General features: G+C 43.2%; 1 protein-coding gene across 3 annotated transcripts in view; it reads right to left on the reverse strand.

Annotated features, from left to right (window-relative positions):
- The window catches only part of FGGY (FGGY carbohydrate kinase domain containing), a 336,672-nt gene that overhangs the window by 162,960 nt on the left and 153,050 nt on the right, over positions 1 to 20,662 (reverse strand). For all 3 annotated transcript variants that reach the window (XM_054038431.1, XM_054038430.1, XM_054038429.1), the window contains exons 2-4: positions 16,147 to 16,358; positions 13,235 to 13,346; positions 9,516 to 9,667 (exon numbers count right to left, since the gene is read on the reverse strand). In XM_054038431.1, coding sequence (XP_053894406.1) covers positions 9,516 to 9,667; positions 13,235 to 13,346; positions 16,147 to 16,347 — 465 coding nt within the window. In that variant the 5' untranslated portion in view covers positions 16,348 to 16,358. The remainder of the gene's footprint in view (positions 1 to 9,515; positions 9,668 to 13,234; positions 13,347 to 16,146; positions 16,359 to 20,662) is intronic.

Raw genomic sequence — 20,662 nt, forward strand, 5'->3', positions numbered from 1 at the left:
CAAAATATTCCAGGCAGAAATTAATACATTTTCTTCTGCTACCTCTGAAAAGAATAAATGCATAATACAAAAATTCTGGAGCCGGACAAACATTGCAAACAAATTTCACTCCAACTTTTACATTAATTTGTTTTGTTCATGCTCACTTTTTTGTTTTCTTCACTTCCACAAACATTTATTCTGTTGAGTTTTTCTGACATAAATATTTGCAGCAAGCGAAATTCAAAGTTGCATGCGTAAGTATTCATAGAAACCAAATTTTAAATTCGCATGCATGCATATCCATCCCAAAAGTACTTGGGCACTCATCCGATCAGGGAACAGAAACAATACCATGCAATTTAGCTGACCAAGCACAACTAACCGACACAGCCTGAATAGTGAAACCTCACAGAGTACTGTTTGTGACCACTGCAGAGTTAAATAATGCAAGAACATTTGTCAAATATTTTTGAATAATAAGTAAATGTGAAGAAAGAATCTGTTTTCAGACTGTCTGCAAGCAGAAGAAGAGGCTGATTTTAACCTTTAATGTGAATTGGGAATATAATCCAGGAATATTTATAGTACTTCCAATGAGGTTTACATTTAGAGTTATCTCACTGACCTAATCAAAAAATTTTTTGCCTTGTTTATCCATCATCTAAAAAAGCATTCCTGTATATTTCTGGAGAAGAAAAATACTCTTTCTTCCCATTTTTATCTCATCCCTAATGCTCACAGCAACCAAATTTCAAAGTCAAGTGTGCAATTATTTATGGAAACCAAATTTTAAAAATCACATGGCAACCCTAGAGACTGAACTCTTGTTTACAACAGAACAGGTGCTGCACAGGCAAGAAACAAGCGAAGTGCCCCACAATCCCCTACGAATTTGCTTTCACCATGTTCTACCAAGGCCACTCTATGGGTTTGGAGTAGTTCAGTCTGATTGCCCATTCATTCCTTGGCCAGCCAGCTGAGACTCAAACAAAGGTTCCATTTCATCCCTTATGTGGTGTCGGTTTTGTGACATGGACACCTGCTTGCTGGGAACTTGGTCAAGACCCCCCCACAAATAATTCCACACAGACTACCAGCCATCAGATGGTGAAGTCATTCAGTTACTACTAAAATAGACTGCATCTGAACCTGTGATCTAGAAGTGAGAGGTCCTATACTGCAGACTCACCCAGAGCCTCAATGATTCAACCTTTTGTTAATCCTTTTTCTTCTTTTCCCCTTTTTCTTTGTTCCAAGTGAAAGTGTGGAATACAGTAGGAGGGAGAGCATGGGCCCTGAAGACTCTGAATATGAGAATGGAAGTTTGAGAGGAAAACAAATCCCATAAAATAAAAGAAAGCAAAAAAAGAGAGTAAAAAGGAGATGAGCCACTTATGATTTGGAGGGGAAAATACAACATAACCCTAGAAACAGCAACCCTGAAAGTAATAGGAAACCTGCAAGAAGTAAGGATCATCATCTACTTCCCAAACTATGAAGTCACCTCATTCCTCTGGGTGAATGAGGTCATCTTCCACTTCTCTTCTGAGTCAGAGACTGGATGTAGAAAAGTTCCATTAGGTCATCTTATCCCCTCCCTCCCCCCACTGCCAACCAATGCAGGATAAATTTGCTAAGGTATATTCTTGAGTGGTGCTTTTTCTTGTTTAGTTTTAAATTACTCAAGTGATAGGACTTCCGCCCCTTCCTTTGGGAAATATAACCACTTAAAAGCTAGCGATATCACTCAAAATTACTTGCTTTGAACTCTTCCTATTCAGGGACATGGGTTTTTTAATTCTACAATAAGGAGGGTGCAGGCCAAGCAACAATAAAGATGTTTGCCACAGATTCCTTTGGAGTCTGCAGACAGGATCTGCTCATATGGTTTCCCAAGGTAGCAGATGGTCAGATTAACATAATAGAAAGGAAAAGGTGAATAATTTGGATTCTTTTATGATATACACAAGGAATCTGCAGTTCATATGCAGTAAGAAGATGGTGGCCCACAACTTGATTCAACATCAAGCTTTAAATCCAACTCTACTCAAACAGTATCTCCTATAAACCAATCTCCTAATTTATCTTCTGAACAAAATAACTTTGCTGACAATTGTGTCCAACTAATTATTCTTTCTGGTACTGGCAGAGCTGCTAAAATTTTTGGCCTGGCGCTAGAGCAAAAGCTTTGTAATGCAAAGGGTCATGTGTTATATCAGAGATGAATTAGCATCTCCACATGGAACTAAGGAAAAGTCAATAGACCATCCTGAATGTCAATCCATTCAGAAAATCTTCTGTAGTTCTTCCAATACTTCATATTTTTGAGCAGAGGATATAAAGTACCTTTCTCTATATCTTCTTAGAGCTTCCATTTATGCTGCCATAATATACAAAATGTACTTTGCCACTGAGTTTATGCTTCATTGATTCATTCTTGTGCCAAAGGAGGTCTGATAGAATTCTAAATGGCATAAGAGGTCTGATAAAATGGAAAAATAGTATAGGAGGGCACAATACTATACTGGCTTTAGAGCCCTAATCCTCAACAGACAGCTCTTTGGGAAATACATACTATTATAAAGACATCACCTCTTGCACTGCTAAGTACCAGTGCTTTTGCAGCCTCAGAAAATGTTCCAGTTAAAGCCAAGATTGGTATGTTGCCCAGAGGATGGGGGTATAGCATTCCAGTACACTACCAAACATCACAGACTTGTGCAGGCATGGAATATGTACATGCTAGGACCAGTGAGTTGGTGTTTTGCTACAGGAATCAGTATTCAGGGCACAGATATTAACAAATGTAACAAAAGAAATGTTGATCTGAACCCGTGATATAACAAAACAGCCTTCCAAGGCTTTCATTGTCTTAGTGCTCTTGACAGCAAAGTTTTTATATATTAACCTTTCTTTTTGGAGTTAAAGAATGAATACAAAATCATTTCACTGATTCACCGCACCTTTTAAATATCCTTGCTGTACTGGATATGAATGGGACAGTCTGCATCTCAACCACAGCAGGGTTTGCTTTCCTTTGATATGTTCAGTATTCCCATTCCCAAGCATTCAAAAATCATGAGTCAGGCTCACACAATTATGAGAATGGTTATAAAAATGAGGTTTAAAAACTGTTGACTGCTTTTTATTCCTCTTCAGGAGCTAGAGTGTTTAGGTGTAATGATTTCAAGATTGTACTCCACAACCATAAGGGCTAGAAACTTACTTTATTTTAAAAAATGAAAGATGAGATTCTCACGAATCACAAAGTCAGGATTTGGCACTTTATGAAAAGCAATAACTATTGGGAGAGTTGGCAACACCGTTAATGCTCATAAATACTATCTTAATAGCATGTGGGGGGGAGGGCATGGGACAACATTAATAAAAAAAACAGAATATATGCCACTGCAGTATTTTTCAAAGACAACTATTTATACCTAGGCCAACCAGAACAGATCATTTCCCTTAATCTCACTTAAACCACATAATAGAATACTTTTTACTTTTTGATTTTGGAGAGTTGTCCAAGTCTGACAGTATTCCAGGATAAAAAAAATTAGGGGTGACATGGGAATGCACTGGCATCAGTAACAGAAAACACAACCAAAATACAACCTGCAATGGGGCATGAGCTACAGAAATTAGAAGTCGTAAAGAAAATGTTTCCTTATGCTGAAAGTGCAGCCAATAGAAACATTTAACCAATGACTAACCTTATGGATCACCAGCATGTGTTCTGTGCAATGCTATGCTAATATTGGAAGAAAAATTTCTGCAATGAAACAAGAGATTTGGTGCAAAGAGTAGCAAATCCTTGTCCCACTCAAGCAGATGTGAGCTTTGCCATTGACCCAATGGGAATAAGATTTGGTCCTTGTATTAGGCTCAGATTATACTTGACCTGTTCCTGGATACAAGGTGTCCCTCTAATGCAGCACACAAGTAAATGCCAGGCAGATTTGCAGACCATCTGCTCTGGGGAGCACAGGGACTGCTCCTTCCCCATCTTTCTGGAGGTGCCCAACATGCACCACAAAGGGACAGAGATGGACAAGGAGAACGAGGCAGACATCTCTCTGCCTCCTTATGCACTGCCCAGCGGCCACCATGTGGGGGAATAATTAGCAGCATCTCATAAACAGATGTAGCAACGTGTGAGCAGCATTTGAATGTCCTGGCATTCAAGGAGGCATTCATTCTGCAGAATCCCCAGGGCTGCATGGCTTCACATGGCCCTTATTATTGGATGGAACTTCCCAGCCCTTAGTGAATAATGAACAGAGTTCCACCTTACAGAGATATCCATCTGCTAATACATCAGCTGAAGGAGCTCTGCCATTGTAAAGAACTTCGGAGACTTGTTCATCTTGCCACCACATTAAGAGAAAGTCCTGTGTTACCTCACTCCAGTGAAGCCCATCCACAGGATTTTAGCATCTAATTTTTCAATAGGTGTCTGACAAAATCATGTGCTAATTATATTCTGTTCTTTCATTGTTAGTGATTGGGTTGTGCCCCAGATGATGTTACACAGAGACAGCATCATCTGGACTGATGTACAGCACCTTGTTTATCCAGCAAATATTCTGAAGACATATGCTTGCTGAGAGAAGGCACTGAGGGAGGACAAAGAATGAGCAGCTAACCACAAGCCATAAACAGCAGACATTAGCACGGTCACAAAGAAACCCAAAGTGGAAAATAAGCCCAGAGAAGGAACAGCAGTGGCCTGAAGTAGAGATGTTTTTGGTGCTTGAATCAAGAGGACAGTTGATGTATTTTATAATTTTAAAGTAAAAAAAATCCCTATAAATCCCATTTTACAGAACTAGCCCAAGAACATAGACTGGATTGCAGGAAAGACTTAGATGAAAGTAAGTACTGTATTGTGCTTTCATGCTACTCTTGTCTTTATTTATTTATTTCCCTCTACCCACTCCTATTTTCTTTCTCTCTAACAATAACTTAATTCCATTATTTCGGAAGCATTCGAGATAATCACAGCTGGAGATGAGACACTTAATGGGGTGGGCTGGTGTTCTGAACATTTTTTATCTCAGTGCTTGGCTGGCTGGCTCTCGCTCACATGGTCAGGATCTGATTGCCATATGTGGGGTTGGGAAGGAATATTCCTCTAGGCCAGATTGGCAGTGACTTTGGAGTTTGTTTTGCCTTCCTCTACAGCATGGGGCACAGGTTTCTTGTCAAGATCATCTGGGTGTATCTCACTTAATCAATTCCATTGCACAGCCCTCGGGCACTGGTGCACCTTGGTCCCTCCTGTTCTCCACTGATGGCACACAATAATTTTGTCTTCTGAGGGCTGCAATACTTTGGTCTACTTCTGGCCGTTGGGTTTAGCGCGCAGAGGACTGGGTGATGCTGGTGGCCTGTGATATACAGAAGGTCAGACTAGATGATTGGTGCTCTCTTCTGACCTTAAACTCTATGACTATGACTTGCTTCTTTATTCATTCTCTCTAACAACAACTTCATTCTCTCCTTTATGTTATTGGTCCTTTCCATGACATCTCAGCCCCCCCGCGCAACGTTGCTGCTGCCCACAGTAGCTCCTGCCTGGACCCATTTCACCTGTAGGTGGCTGCTCCTCCTTGTTGCCCTTTGTAATGGTGCTCCAGGAGGGTTCAGCTCTCTCGGGGTTGGGAGAGGGAATTTCTCTACCTTTTGGCTGTGACTGCTCCTCTTCCTCAGGGATCTTGGAGGACTCCTCTATTGCAGGGCTGTGATGAGTGGCTCCTTTCTTCCTGCTAAAATCTTCTCCTAACAGCTCCTTTGCTCACTAGCTGCTGGGCCAGGGTGCCCAGCTCTTCCTCCACCACTCTTCCTGAAGGCTCAGATGCCGGCTGCTTCTCGGAGATTCTCACTGCTCCTCCCTCTGGCCTTCTCCTCTGAGGCTCCAGCAGGTTGTGCTGCTTCTCCTTGCAGCTTCCTCTGCCAGCAACTGTTTAACTCCTCTGCTCTTTCAGTGAGCTCTGCTGCCAGTCTGCTGCTCCCCTTGGCACTTTCTAGCCCTAGCCTATTGTGGGGCTGCTGGAGGTACTGTCTGTCCTTTTTAACTGCATGGCGTCTCCACTCGGGTTACATATACCAAGTGTCAGGGTGCACCACACACAGCTAAACACCTACTACAGGGGTGGCCAACCTGTGGCTCCGGAACCACATGCGGCTCTTCAGAAGTTAATATGCGGCTTCTTGTATAGGCACCAACTCCGGGGCTGGAGCTATAGGCGCCAACTTTCCAATGTACTGGGGGTGCTCACTGCTCAACCCCTGGCTCTGCCACAGGCCCTGCCCCCACTCCACCTCTTCCCGCCCCCGCCCCGAGCCTGCTGTGCCCTCGCTTCTCCCCCTTCCCTCCCCCCGCAAGCCTCCTGCACGCCAGGAAACAGCTGATCGGGAGGTGCAAGGAGGGAGGGGGAGGCACTGATCGGCGGGACTGCCGGTGGGAGGGAAGAGCTGGGAGCAGGGGTGGGGAGCTGATCGGCGAGGCTGCTGACGTATTATTGTGGCTCTTTGGCAATGTACAGTGGTAAATTCTGGCTCCTTCCCAGGCTCAGGTTGGCCACCCCTGCCCTAGTATGTGCCTCAGAATGGCTCTGAAAGGAGGGGAGGAGTATCCAGAGTCCGACAAAGACAGATCATGGGTCCCTGCTAGGATTGGTAGGAATCTCCAAGTGCTGAGAAATGGCTACACAATAGAGGAACGGACAGTCAAGATGATTTTAAGGCAATCAACACAGCTACTTAACAGGCCTATGCCTGAAGCTGATCTTGAGGCAGAACCATTCACTGGAGCAAGTGGTAACTTGTAAGGAAAGATTATTTCACACTCCATGGAAGAAAAATAAGCAGCAATGGGGATTTAAAGAAGAAAAATAAACTACTTACAGCTGCAAGAGACTTTAAAGAAATCTTGTTAGTCGTGTATTTGGTGCCATGTAGTACTCATGAAAGTTGGAGACTAAAGGCACTGATCACAGCCATGCACACACAGGGGGCAGACACTGTGTAAACTTCCTCACACAGTTCTGCCAATACATCTCACTCCTACAATGCCACACCCAGAACAACCCCTTCTGGTCCTCTTCTTAGCAAGGCTCGGGGCCATCTTTTTAAGAACAGACTCGAATTTCGTGCTCATAATGCTCCCAGCGAGGCTACTGACTTACTGTGTGTCCTGTGTGAATTACTTACTGCACAGTTGTACTCTGAAAAGTGTTGCTAAAAAAAGGCACACTGGGGATTCCAAGGCCTGCTGGCCTTCATATGATATCTTCTGAGTTAGGAAGAAAACAAATGCTTTTTCCTAACTACTGGTCTTGCAGACTCACCCTAGGATCTGAAAGCCAAGCTTTGATCTTTTTGGCTTGTGCATCATTCCCAGTATAAAATAAAAAACAAACAAACAAAAAAAAACCCACCCTGAAATCAGAACTTAATTCTGTTCCGGATACATAAGCTCCTTTAGAATCTAACCCTGCCATAGCTGTGTCAGTTTGGAGTACTAACAGGAGTCAAAAAAGAAACCCTTATCTTTAATCAGAAAAGTGGATACGACTTTGAAACATGCAAAGAGAAGGTTGTTAAGTACCATTGTACAGGTAGTTTCCTGACCTTAACTGCATTTTAGTTTCTCTGTGCCACAGTTTACTCATCTATAAAATATTAATACTTACCTCACTCTGAAGAATATTGTGAGGCTCAATTAATGTTTGTAAAGCACTTGAAGATTTTTCAATCAATAGCACCATATACTGTTATGTGGAAATTATTATTATTCTAATTTAGTGGAAACTGATTTTGCAAAGTTAGGGTATAATTCACACCAATGCAACAGGCCTCCACTCTTACAAGGGCTACAGTGGGTCTTAAGTGGTGCAGAGGATTGCTAGTAGTCCATTGAACAGGGGTGAATTTCACCTTTACTGAGGGCTGGAATGAGCCTTTGCTTCATGCCCCAAACATGCAGCAGTATGTAGTTGTACTACTGAAAACAGCCCTGTGACGGAATTGTGATTCAGTTACAATTTCTCCAATGCTCCCACATTGTGTGTGTGCGCGCGTGCACGCATGTGTGTATGTGTTAATTTGCATCACCCTTTTACTACGTGCAGAATAGTCCTCACTCGCTGATGTGCTGGGTTGCTTCTTTAAGACTTTCCTAAAGAATAATGCAAATATCAAACTATAAAATGACCAGCTATATGCTACTCATGGCTCAGAAATGGAAAGTATTTAATAGATGGATATGCATGTTTCACTACAGCATCCACAAACATTAATGATCGTCTATTAACATTAATCTGTCAGTATCTGCTTCTGCCAGTTAACTCCCTTGACCTTCCCCAGTCTGCACCTTGTTACTATACGATGTTTCATGTTTATAAGGAGAAGAAACATCAGCTGTTCAAAGCTGACAAAGTAATTTACATTTGGCCTTCGTTAAGACTACAGTAAGCATCACTGAGACCAAATGGAAAAGCCAGATTGGTGAAGGTTATGAAAAATTCAAGTGGCAAGCATTTTTCCTTTATCTGACAGTTATTATTAAGAAGCCATATGTCAACCTACAACACATAAAATTTAAGCATAAGAGACAGCATTAGAATTCTGCATTACTAATATAGTGTCTTCCTCCTACAGATGGGCTACTTACTACAGATGGGACTGAACAGGTTAGGTGCTTTTCTGGAGGCCTGCAAGTGTGTTAAGGATTTTGACTGAGCAATCTCTGTACTAGTGACCAAAGCCATCTTGAATCATTTCACTCCTGGATGCAATAGCTCAGAAGCCATCCTTCTGGCTAGGCAGTTCCATTTTGAGACAATGCTGATTGCAGAGCCCTCTCAGAAATATCACGGACACCCCTAGAGAGTAAGTACAACCATGGCATTTGGAGTAGGCAGGGTACACAGGTAATTAAAGCCTCATCTATTTCCAATCCCTATTCATCAGTAAGCCAACTACATACGCCTGTCTTCCTTTTACAAAATGGATAGCCAAAACATCTGACCCTAAAACGGCAATAACAGAGCCACACGACATATTCTAACCTGAAAATATTGAATTACCTCACACAAACAGAAATTTAGAAGCAGTCCATGAAAAAAGGGAAGCTCTTAGGGTGGGATTTTCAAAAGCACTCGAAGTTTGCCTCCCTTAGGCTACGTCTTCACTACCCGCCTGAATCGGCGGGTAGAAATCGATCTCTCGGGGGATCGAATTATCGCGTCTCGTCGGGACGCGACAATCGATCCCCGAATCGATGCTTGTACTCCACCAGCGCGGGTAGGAGTAAGCGCCGTCGACGGGGGAGCCACGGAGGTCGATTTGCCGCCGCCCTCACAGCGGGGTAAGTCGGCTCGGATACGTCGAGCCTCCAGCAGGAGCAGTGTTCGGCCAATGCTGAGTGTTTGTTTGGTTTTTAAAAAGCTCATTCTTAAAATGTTAACAGTGTCAAAGATGTTAACCCTCAGCCTGAAATATGTCACAATCTAAAACGTACTCACTTCTTTCATCCACAGCAATTTAGGCGGCTGCATTTCTACAGACATCACTCCCCCAACGTAGCTCAAAACACTGTGTTGAGTTCCATTGATTCTGTCCACTTGACTGGCTGCACGATGGTCCATCCACATAATGATATTTCGTTTACATTCCCCTTACCAAAAACAAAAACAAAGGCAGACAAATATTTTAGACTTGGTTAAATTCGTCCTCAATATTATACGTTCCCAGGTGCCAAGCCACTTGGCAACGTCACTTAAGAGTACAGAATTTGAGTACCACTCTCTGAAATAACACCAGGTGATACTCTTGGCTCCACTGAAGCCAATTTTCAAACATGCTGAGCAACTACAACCCAAATTGAAGTCAATGGGAGCAACGGGTGCTCAGGACCTCTGGAAATCAGGCTGTAATATAGAACCTTTCACCCCAAGAACTCAAATCACATTACAAAGTGTATGTATTTTATTTATTTACATGTAAAAATATTCAAAAATGCCTACATTCCCTAACATTATTAAAATCCCAGCAACGTTAAAGTAGACATTTTACAAGAACTCATGTTTAGAATTCAAAATGACCCTGACAAATTAGAGAATTGGTCTGAAAGCAACAAGATGAAATTCAATAAAGACAAGTGCAAAGTACTTCACTTAGGAAGGGAAACTCAAATGAGTAAAAACAGTGAGGAGTCCTTGAGGCACCTTAGACACTAACAAATTTATTTGGGCATAAGCTTTCATGGGCTAAAACCCACTTCATCGGATGCATCAAATGAGTAACTACAAAATGGTGAATAAACAGGCAGGTATTCGTATTGCTGAAAAGGATCTGGGAGTTATAGTGGATCACAAATGAAATATGAGTCAACAATGTGATGCAGCTGCAGGGCCGGCGAACCCATTAGACGACGTAGGCGGTCGCCTAGGGCACTAATCTTTGAGGGGGGCGACTGCGGCGGCCGGATCTTCGGCCGCCCCGGTCGTCGTCGGCATTTCGGGGGCGGGACCTTCCACCGCCTCTGTCGGGAGCGGCATTTCGGGGGCGGGCCTTCCGCCGCCTAGGGCGGCAAAAAAGCTGGCGGCGCTCCTGTGCAGCTGCGAAAAAGGCTAATTGCATTCTGGGTTGTATTAGTAGGAGTGCCATATGTGAGCCATGGGGGGTAACTGTCCCACTGTACTAAGCACTGGTCAGTCCTCAGATGGAGTACTGTGTCTCATTCTGGATGCCACATGTTAGGAAAGATATGGACAAATCAGAGAGAGAGTCCAGAAGAGAGCAAAAACATGATAAAAAGTTTAGAAAACCTGACCTATGAGGAAAGGTTACAAAAACTGGCCATGTTAGTCCTGAGAAAAGAAAAGCTGATAGACTTCAAATCTGTTGAGACAGGTTATAAAGAAGACTGTGATCATTGTTCTCCATATCCATTGAAGGTAGGACAAGTAGTACTGAGCTTAATCTGCAGCAAGGGAGATTTAAGTTAGATGTTAAGACAATCTTTCTAACTATAAGGATAGTTAAGGATTGGAATAGGCTTCCAGTGGAGACTGCAGAATCCCAGTCATTAGAGATTTATAAGAACAGGTTAGACAAACACTTGTCAGGGATGGCTCGAGTGTACTCTTTCCTGGCTCTGTGCTGGGGGCTGGGCTAGATGACCTCTCAAGATCCCTTCCAGCCCTACATTTCTATGATTCTATAACTCAGCTAGACACCTACAGAGACTCTTTCCCAATGCTTCATTGTTGTGAGAAGCATCACCCACAGCCCGCTCAAAAAAAAATAAGAGAGATAATTTGCTGAAATGCATTCACTTTGGAGATGGATAGCAACACCCTCGGCAAGACTACAAACACTTTAGAAGAAGAAGTGAAGAATACCTTATCTAAATCAACCTACAGAGGGCATGTTAGATAGGCAAAAGGTAATAATCCAACACTCCCAGCTTCTATCAGTTGCTGATACCATTGTGTGTTCAGGTAAATGGCCAATGATGTATACTTGATCCCCAAAGTGCAGACTAAGGAGAGCCACAAATGTGATGCACATTAATATTCCTGACATAAATTCAACTCAACGTTAAAACTGTGAGGCTGGCTGAAAAATGCACTGGAGCCACACAGGCAGGTACTAACATTAGAGAATTCCATGGATTATATACTTTTTATTTGAGGACAAAATTGCGTACAGTCACAAAATCTATTTTGGTTTTGCCCCTGCTCCTGGAAACTCAAGTGAATAACAAGTCGGAATCAAATCTGAGTTATGGATGGCCAAAAAAGAGCTGACACAGGTTGGAACACCCACAAATGATCTGGGACACACACACACACACACACACACACACACACACACAAACAAACAAAACAAAAACCTAGGCTAAAATTTAGCAGGAGAGATTTTAGGGCAAAGGAGCTATTTTGACAAAGGTAAAAGGGGTGACTAATAGGCCTTAGAGTAGAAAGGGACTATTGTGGCTGTGACTATAATTATTGATTGCTGTACATATCAAATCTTAATTAAGAATTCACAAACTATCCTCATTACCCAGATCAGCTTGTGCTGATTCTTCTGAAACAATTTATTCAAAAATGAATGGAAAATTAAAATTCTAAAAAGCATTGTGCTGACCGTTAGCTGTGGCGGCACAGGGGCTCAACGTACTACTTCTCTAATCTAACGGGCACTTTACTCCTAAACGTTTGACATTGAATTAGCCAGAAATAGTATCTCAGTCTCACAAGTGCAGAAGATGCCCAGGCAAAGCCTATTCCTTCCTCCACCACCGTGACAGGCCCCTACAGTGATTCCTAACCTACACGGCTAAAATGTGCTAGTACCACATTATTCAGTTCTCTTGGAAAGCCATCATTTACGTGTTTTTAAAAATCAGTGGTTAGTTCAGTTTGGGGGGGAACTTGTTTAGAACAAAGAAGTTGTTTCGAACCTAGCTTTCTCATAGGAATAAATAGTATATCAGAGGTGAGCTGAGTGAATGCTATATCAGGATGACTGATATTTATCCAAACCCTAAGGCAGTGGTTCTCAAACTTTTGTACTGGTGACCCCTTTCACATAGCAAGCGTCTGAGCGCGACCCCCCTTTATAAATTAAAAACACTTTTTTGTATATTTAACACCATTATAAATGCTGGAGGCAAAGCGGGGTTTAGGGTGGAGGCTGGCAGCTCGTGACTGACCATGTAATAACCTCGTGACCCCATGAGGGGTCCCGACCCCCAGTTTGAGAACCCATGCCCTAAGGGTATGTTTAAAACCCATGCTAGCCAACTCGGGCTCGGGCCTGTTTCATTGCTATGTAGGCTTCTGGGCTCGGGCTGGCTCCTGGGCTCTAGGTGACCCTGCAGCGAGGGAAGGTACCAGAACCAAGAAGTCTACCCTGCAATGAAAGAGCCCCGCAGCCAAAACCCTGTGAGCCCAAGTCAATGGCACAGGCCAGGTGTGAGTTTTCCTTTGCTGCGTAGGCATATGCAGAGTGGTTCTGATCTCAGTTTGTATCTGGCATTACAACTGAAATGATGAAAATCTAGAGAGAACTAATGTTCTTAGGAGATCTGTGTACCTCAAGGGGGCTTCTCATACAGACCCATGTCTACAGGATTTGGCCCCTACACAGGACATTATGGTAAAATCCTGGCTCCACTAAAGGCAGTAGCAAAATACCCATGCCAAACTTGGTTTCTGTGCTGGGGTCTTACCTTCATAATTAACTGCCAAGGGCTGAAACTGCTTATCCACAACAACAAGTGAACACGTAGCATCAAAACCGAGCCCTCGAATCCAGGCAACATCTACTTGTTGGATGACTTTCTGTGAACATACACAAGAAGTTCTTAGATACAAATATGCCCAGATGCATGCACATGCTAATGCTTTACAGACAAAAGGTTATAAACTGGAATTATAAACAGTGATGAGTCAAGCTCAAAACCTTCTGAGATTCAGTTTGCTTAAGCACCTAAAAATCTGGATGCTAACCCAAAATGTATACAAATTATGCAAGCCTCTTTGGTCTGAAAAATTGGGACTCAGTCTCATGAAAACCTCTCTTGCAGGCTCTCAGTCCTGGTTCTTACAGTTCTGGTTGGAAGCAGGAAGCTCAGGGGGGCAAAAAAGGAAAAATAATGGGAAACACGTTATGTTAATTTTATCTTCTTTCTGAAAGGTTTGGGTTGAATTAGGTGTGCGGTTCAGGCACAGGTTTGGGGGTGAGCATTTCATCTAGACCAGGGCCTCTAAAGCTCTGATTCTCTGCGCCACTTCTGGGGCAAAACATGTCAGGGAGTTTTTGTTTTTAACCTTACTTGGCATCTTATGACAATTAAATATCCTAGAAGACTGCCTGTAAAATTGGTCTTAAGCGTATACTAGGCAGGGCTGGCTCCAGGCACCAGGCAACCAAGCACATGCTTGGGGCGGCACCTGGTAAGGGGCGGCCAATCTTGGGGTGGCGGGGGAGGGGGGCGCTCCGGCGGCGCGGCGCGGGGGGCGGGCTTCGGCGGCGTGGCGCTCGGGGGGGGGGGGGCTCGGCGGGGCGGGGCTTTTTTTTGCTGCTTGGGGCAGCAAAAAAGTTAGAGCCGGCCCTGATACTAGGACTAATATCACTGCTCTGCACATTGCCTTTGAAAGGCTACCCAGCAGAAATAGGCCTCAGTTAAAACCCTGGAACTCGCTGATCCCAGATCTTATGGAAGCTCTGAACTTTGTGGCTTGCTTGTGGTATTGCAAAGAGAGAGAGGGAAAAAAGGCACCCACGCTGACTAACTGGCAAGTGAGGTTGCTAAGCTTCCTAGGAGGTAATTATGGGTATGTCTACATAGCAATTAACCACCTTCTGCTGGCCCGGCTCAGCTGACTTGGGCTCACAAGGCTTGGGCTGTGAAGCTGTAAGCCTGCTATGTGAACATGGGGGCTCAGGCTCTGGGACGACGCAAGTGGGAAGGATCTCAGATCCCGGGATCTTACCCTAGCCTGAACACCCACACAGCAATTTTACAACCCCACAGCCCTAGCCCGGGTCAGCTGACCTGGATCAGCGGTGGGTGTTGAAATGCTGTGTAGACATACCCAAAAAGTGATACATTGTTACTGCTTGGTGACAATAAAAAAAAAATCACTGTTTAGTTAGCACTGTATTGAAAAATATTTTCTTCAGAGCTGTTTGGTAGTAAGAAATCACACCCACTCCCCTATAACAGGATTTGCAAGGTCTCTAGTACTAAGAGAAGATATTTTAGGGGTAAAAGGAAACATGAATGCAACAGCAAATCAATTTATAAAGACAGAGAAAATTAACCAGGCAGAGTAAAAGGGCTGCTTTGCTTATCCAGCTAGCCACTCTTCCCTCTCCCCCTCCATCTTATTCATATCAGGGCACTTGCTGCAGAGCCAGGCTCATTAATGTTTGAAAAGGCTGATCAATAACAAGGGAATGGTGAACTGTCCATCTGCAAATTACCAGGCATCTTATGAATATTTAAAGAGCCAACCTCGGAGCACAGAGCAGTCTAAGATTGCGGCATTTTTGAGGACGACAAAACTGCCTTTTTACATTCACTGCCAATCAAGGTCACCGTACACTTTTACTAAGGGGATGTATAAATTAAGATTCCTGCCTCATAGATACAAGAGAAGAGAGGGAGAGGTGATCCCTTATATATTCAGCATAGTAAGGTTTATTTCAGTTTCACAATAGGTGAATCAATGACCCAGATGCCAGTACTGGGGCTATTTTTGTCCCTGTATTTCTTCACATTTGTATTATAGTCGTGCCCAGAGACCTCAGTCAGGATCAGGAGCTCAGTGTACTAAGCACCATCCCTGCCCCAAAGAGCTTACAGTGTCTCAGCTCTCCCTCAACAGCTTAATAATGAGCTCCTTTGGGGCCCCAGTGCAGTGCAGTTGCTCACTGCAGTGCATCAATTCACTTGTACATGCCAGTAGGTTTTGAGTACCCTTGACTTCCAAAAGGGAGGATGGTCTTGCGGATAAGGGAGAAACAAGAGGGGTGAGGTAATATCTTTTATTGGACCAGCTTCTGGTGGTGAAAGACACAAGCTTTCAAGCGCCACAGGACCTGAAGAAGAGCTCTGTGAAGCCTGGAAGTTTGTCTCTTTCATTAATAGATGCTGGTCCATTAAAAGATCTTACCATGTCGACCTTGTCTCTCTCATATCCTGGGACATACACAGCTACGAAAACACTGCAAATAATTGTGGATAAGGCTCAGACCAATGAATCAGGAAATCTGGGACCGGATCCTATGCTCACTGAAGTCAGTGATGGAGCTCCCACTGATCTTAACACCCTGGCTTCTATTTCCAATTGTTTCAGATTAATTTGTGACCTTAGACAAGTCATGCAACCTCTCTGGTCCTCCAGTTCCCCACCTGTAAAATGAGGATAGTGTCTGAGAGACTACATCAGCCATATCTAGAAAGTACTTCGGTGCAAAAAGTTTTTTTAATTATCATCAACCATACTATACAGTAGCGCATGCACAGTGAATGGGTGGTGGAAGGCACTGACTGCTAGCCTGCATCTCATTATAGAAGTTTAAGTACTGCCTGAAGCATGCATTCCTTCCGTTTTTTTACTCCCCAACATATACCTTTGTGACTGTGCAACAAGCAGCCCAGATGTCATCAGAGGATTGTTCATAGTGGTCCGGTTGGGGTTCCCAAATTTGGATTGGCTGATCCGCATGTGCCACTATCGTCCCAGATTGGTCTACCAAAGCCGCACGAACACTTGCCGTTCCAACATCAATCCCAATATAGTAATTTACTGGATCCTGCTTCTCACTCTGCATTTTCAATAAGCCTGTAAAAGCGCAACAAGCAAAAAAAATCTGGTTTGAAACACATTAGCATTTTACATATAAATAATTATGGTGATGATGTTTACAGTGATGATGAAAAGTTGTACTACATAAAACAAAGTGCAGATCCTGTGTAGACATTTTGACTGTTTGGTATTAGAGCAGAACAATTTTTTCAAGTCTTCACTATAATTTTTAAATGAATGTGCTTCTTCAGTCCTCCTACGGCTTGTGTTCTTTTTCTGAAAACATTCCTGTACTTGAGCTTTAGTGGCATAAATGTTCCTGGAAAGCAAGCTTCAAAATTTGCAAACAAGAGTATGCATGATAGGCACGTGACCATTCATCCAATCAGGTGAGCATTTATATCTCAATCAAGCTGAAAGAATTGCAAATAATAGTTGAAACTAAGTGGTTCAAAGGTTCAGATAAGCACCTAAAAGTCCAGCTGCCTTTATGAATAATAAATCACACCAGAGAAACCTGCACAATTAGACTGAAACTTTCATTTTGCAGAAATCAAAAACTAGCAGTCAAGCATAGTCCCTGGGCACATGTGCAGGCACTAACCAAATACTAAAAAATTACACACACACCCCAAAAAGAAAATCAGCTCAAAAAAACTCTCTAGACATTAAACAAAACAGTCCATACAAGTCATCAGACACATTTTAACAGTCATGATTTTGTTGGTTCTTCGGCTTTTTACATTTTCCCCACAACTACATGGCTTGCCTGCGATTCCAGCTCATTTTCATCCAGCTCCAGCCCCTTTTACAAATTACCTCACCATTATTTATTAATTTTGATTATTAGACTAATATGAAGGCTCCTACTCAACAGCTCCAGTTACCCTGCTGTCACTTAAGTACACCACCAGTTTTATAAACGTAGACAGCCAGACCGCTTAAGAACAATCTAGCCACAAAGCACCAGCCCAATCCACCTGAGATCCTTCACCATTATAGCCCCACTCTCCCCAAATGCCCACAGGAACAGATCAACCTTGCAGTGTGCACAGAAAGTCAACAGATCAACACACCTTGGAATGTGGGGAAAGCAACCTTAAAAAGTCATGGTTCCCTCCTGGAGATCACTCTACCAGCAGCGTCATCTCTTGTCACATCAAGGGGATTCCAGTTTGACCACCTCTGCTAACTCAGATGGGGCAGTATGGCACAAAGAGAGGGGCAATCTGCAGGTCCCAGGCATTTAGGGAGTCAATGGAAGTAGAATCAGATGCTAAGTCCCAATCCTGTAAAGACCTGCACACGTGCTCAACTTTAAGCATGTGAGTAGCCCCCATGGACTCAGCAGGACTACTCAAATGTTTAAAATTAAGTGTATTTATAACTCTTTGGAGGAATAGGACTTCAGTGGCCAGGTGCCTTCTGAACCAGTTCCAAAAACCAGTGACATACTGAAAATGATGAAAGCCCTCTCCCTTAAGACCACAACAGCCTACTGAAAGATCCTTTCATGGACTGAGAACTGGTTAAAAGACAGGGAACAAAGGGTAGGAATAAATGGTAAATTTTCAGAATGGAGTGGTGTTCCCCAAGGGTCAGTCCTAGGGCCAATCCTATTCAACTTATTCATAAATGATCTGGAGAAAGGGGTAAACAGTGAGGTGGCAAAGTTTGCAGACGATACTAAACTGCTCAAGATAGTTAAGACCAAAGCAGACTGTGAAGAACTTCAAAAAGTGAAAGTGATTGGGCAACAAAATGGCAAATGAAATTTAATGTGGATAAATGTAAAGTAATACACATTGGAAAAAATAAACCCAACAATACATACAATATGATGGGGGCTAATTTAGCTACAACTAATCAGGAAAGAGATCTTAGAGTCATCGTGGATAGTTCTCTGAAGTCGTCCACGCAGTGTGCAGCGGCAGTCAAAAAAAGCAAACAGGATGTTAGGAATCATTTAAAAAGGGATAGAGAATAAGACGGAGAATATTTTATTGCCCTTACATAAATCCATGGTACGCCCATGGATTTATAGCAAGTTACTAGTTTTCACAAGGCATATTTTGTACAAAGATTATTACAATGGTGTACAGGGTGTGGATACAGAGGTGTATTTGTTCACAATGTTCAAATAAAGAGTACTACATTTTATAAGTTTTTACAAGTTCTTCTACACCTTTTTCCCCCTGAAACCAGAACTTTTCTTCTAAAATTAAATATCTTTAAAGCTATGATTATCTGTGTAGGACAGTCTATCACCAGGAATGAGTTTCAACACAGTACTGCTGTGCTTAAAAAAGCACCTGTTTATGTTGTGTGGCTGGCTAGGTCAGCATCGTACTGAATCAGCAGCAAAGTATGATGTAGTCACCATTATTATTGATCACTTCAATTGTGGGAGCCCCTAACCAAGATTGTAAGGGACATATGAATTTTTTTCAAAAAATAGCCCATGCCCCAAAGAGCTCACAATCTAAGCATTTGGTAAGGAAACAGCCAAACAAGGAGAAGGAAAGGATCACAGAGAAGTGGCTGAATTAGGAACAACAAGCAGAAGTAGATATTTTTTAATCTTTTCTAGGTATCACAGCAGAGGCAACTTTGAAGGAGATGTTAAAAGAAGAGCAATGTTGTGGCTGTACATATCTGTCCCATTTTATTCAATACTCCAGAAACTAGTTAGGCAGAAACTGACAGCAGGTTGTAGTGTTGGTGCCAAGTTGCAAGTTCTCGCTCAATTTCAGATGGTAAACTCCTGCCTAAATATAAACTAACAAATCTCACCACCACTTCTTCTCTGACCTTCTTTTGTGACCTTCTAAGTAGCAGTTACATCATGGGATAGCGCTGCAATAACACAAGAGTTTTGGATCTGCCATTATCAGCAACTTAAGAAAATTCAACATTGTCCAATCAGGAATTTCTTGATTAGAAACTCCCAGGGTGAGGGAGTATGGGGGGAAGGTCACAGGCTCATGAGTCCAGTGAGAGGGTACTAGTGAGATGTTCAAAAGGCCAGATGTGGGTGGGGTGGACAGCCAATAAGTAGGGCCCTACCAAATTCACAGCCATGAAAAATGCATCATGGACCGTGAAATCTGGTCTCCCGATGTGAAATCTGGTCTTTTGTGTGCTATACAGATTTCACCGGGGAGACCAGCGTTTCTCAAATTGGGGGTCCTGACCCAAAAGGGAATTGCAGGGGGGTCGCAAGGTTTTTTAAGGGGGTTGCTGTATTGCCACCCTTACTTCTGCTCTACCTTTAGAGCTGGGCAGCCGGAGAATGGTGGTTGTTGGCCGGGTGCCCAGCTCTGAAGGCAGCGCCATGTCAGCAGCAGTGAAGAAGTAAGAGTAGCAACACCATACCAGGCCACCCTTACTTCTGCGCTGCTGCCTTCAGAGCTAGGTGGCTGGAGAGTGACGGCTGCTGACTAAGGGCCCAACTCAGCAGGTAGCAGCACAGTAGTGAGGATGGCAATACCATACCCTGCCATCCTTACTTCTGCGCTGCTGCTGGCGGCATCTCTGCCTTCAGAGCTGGGATCCCAGACCGCAGCCACCACTCTCCAGATGCCCAGCTCTGAAGGCAAAGCCGCCGCCAGCAACAGCATAGAAGTAAGGGTAGCAGTACCGCAAACCTCCCTACGATAACCTTGCGACCCCACCCCGCAACTCCTTTTTGGGTCAGGACCCCCAATTTGGGTCAGGATCCCCTACAATTACAACACTGACATTTCAGATTTAAATAGCTGAAATCATGAAATTTATTTTTCCAATCCTATGACGGTGACATTGACCAAAATGGACCATGAATTTGGTAGGGTCCTACCAATAAATATGCTTGTTTTCTAAGAAAATTCACTAAGACATGAAATAAGTGACTGGGGACTATCTGCCTCACTATCTGCTACCTGCGGTTGATTTTTGAGTTCCACTGGGCAGGGGGAGCACAGGCACTACTGAACAATGGTCTTCTTATGCAAGCTCAGTTGTTCAGGTAAAGATTGGTAAAATGTAATAAGGGTGGCTATATGCCTTTGGTCTGCTCTAACAACAATCTGAGATATAAACTCAAGTTTCTTACCAGTACTCTTATTTCCTGGCCCTAGTCACATGAACCAGGTCAGGGTGACACAGATTAATATCTCTGTCAGATTACAGAGGTCACATTCACGGACTCCAGTAATTATTACTACCTCTATACCAGTCCGGGGATGCCCATTACAACCATTTGTATCCTGCGCCGCAATTTATTTCTTGACTGTTGATTGGATTGTTAGGCATCATCTACATAAGATAATGTTCCCATTGTGATTTCACACTTGCTTTCC

Source organism: Malaclemys terrapin, chromosome 8 (genome assembly GCF_027887155.1).
Source record: "Malaclemys terrapin pileata isolate rMalTer1 chromosome 8, rMalTer1.hap1, whole genome shotgun sequence".
Taxonomy (NCBI): Eukaryota; Metazoa; Chordata; order Testudines; family Emydidae; genus Malaclemys; species Malaclemys terrapin.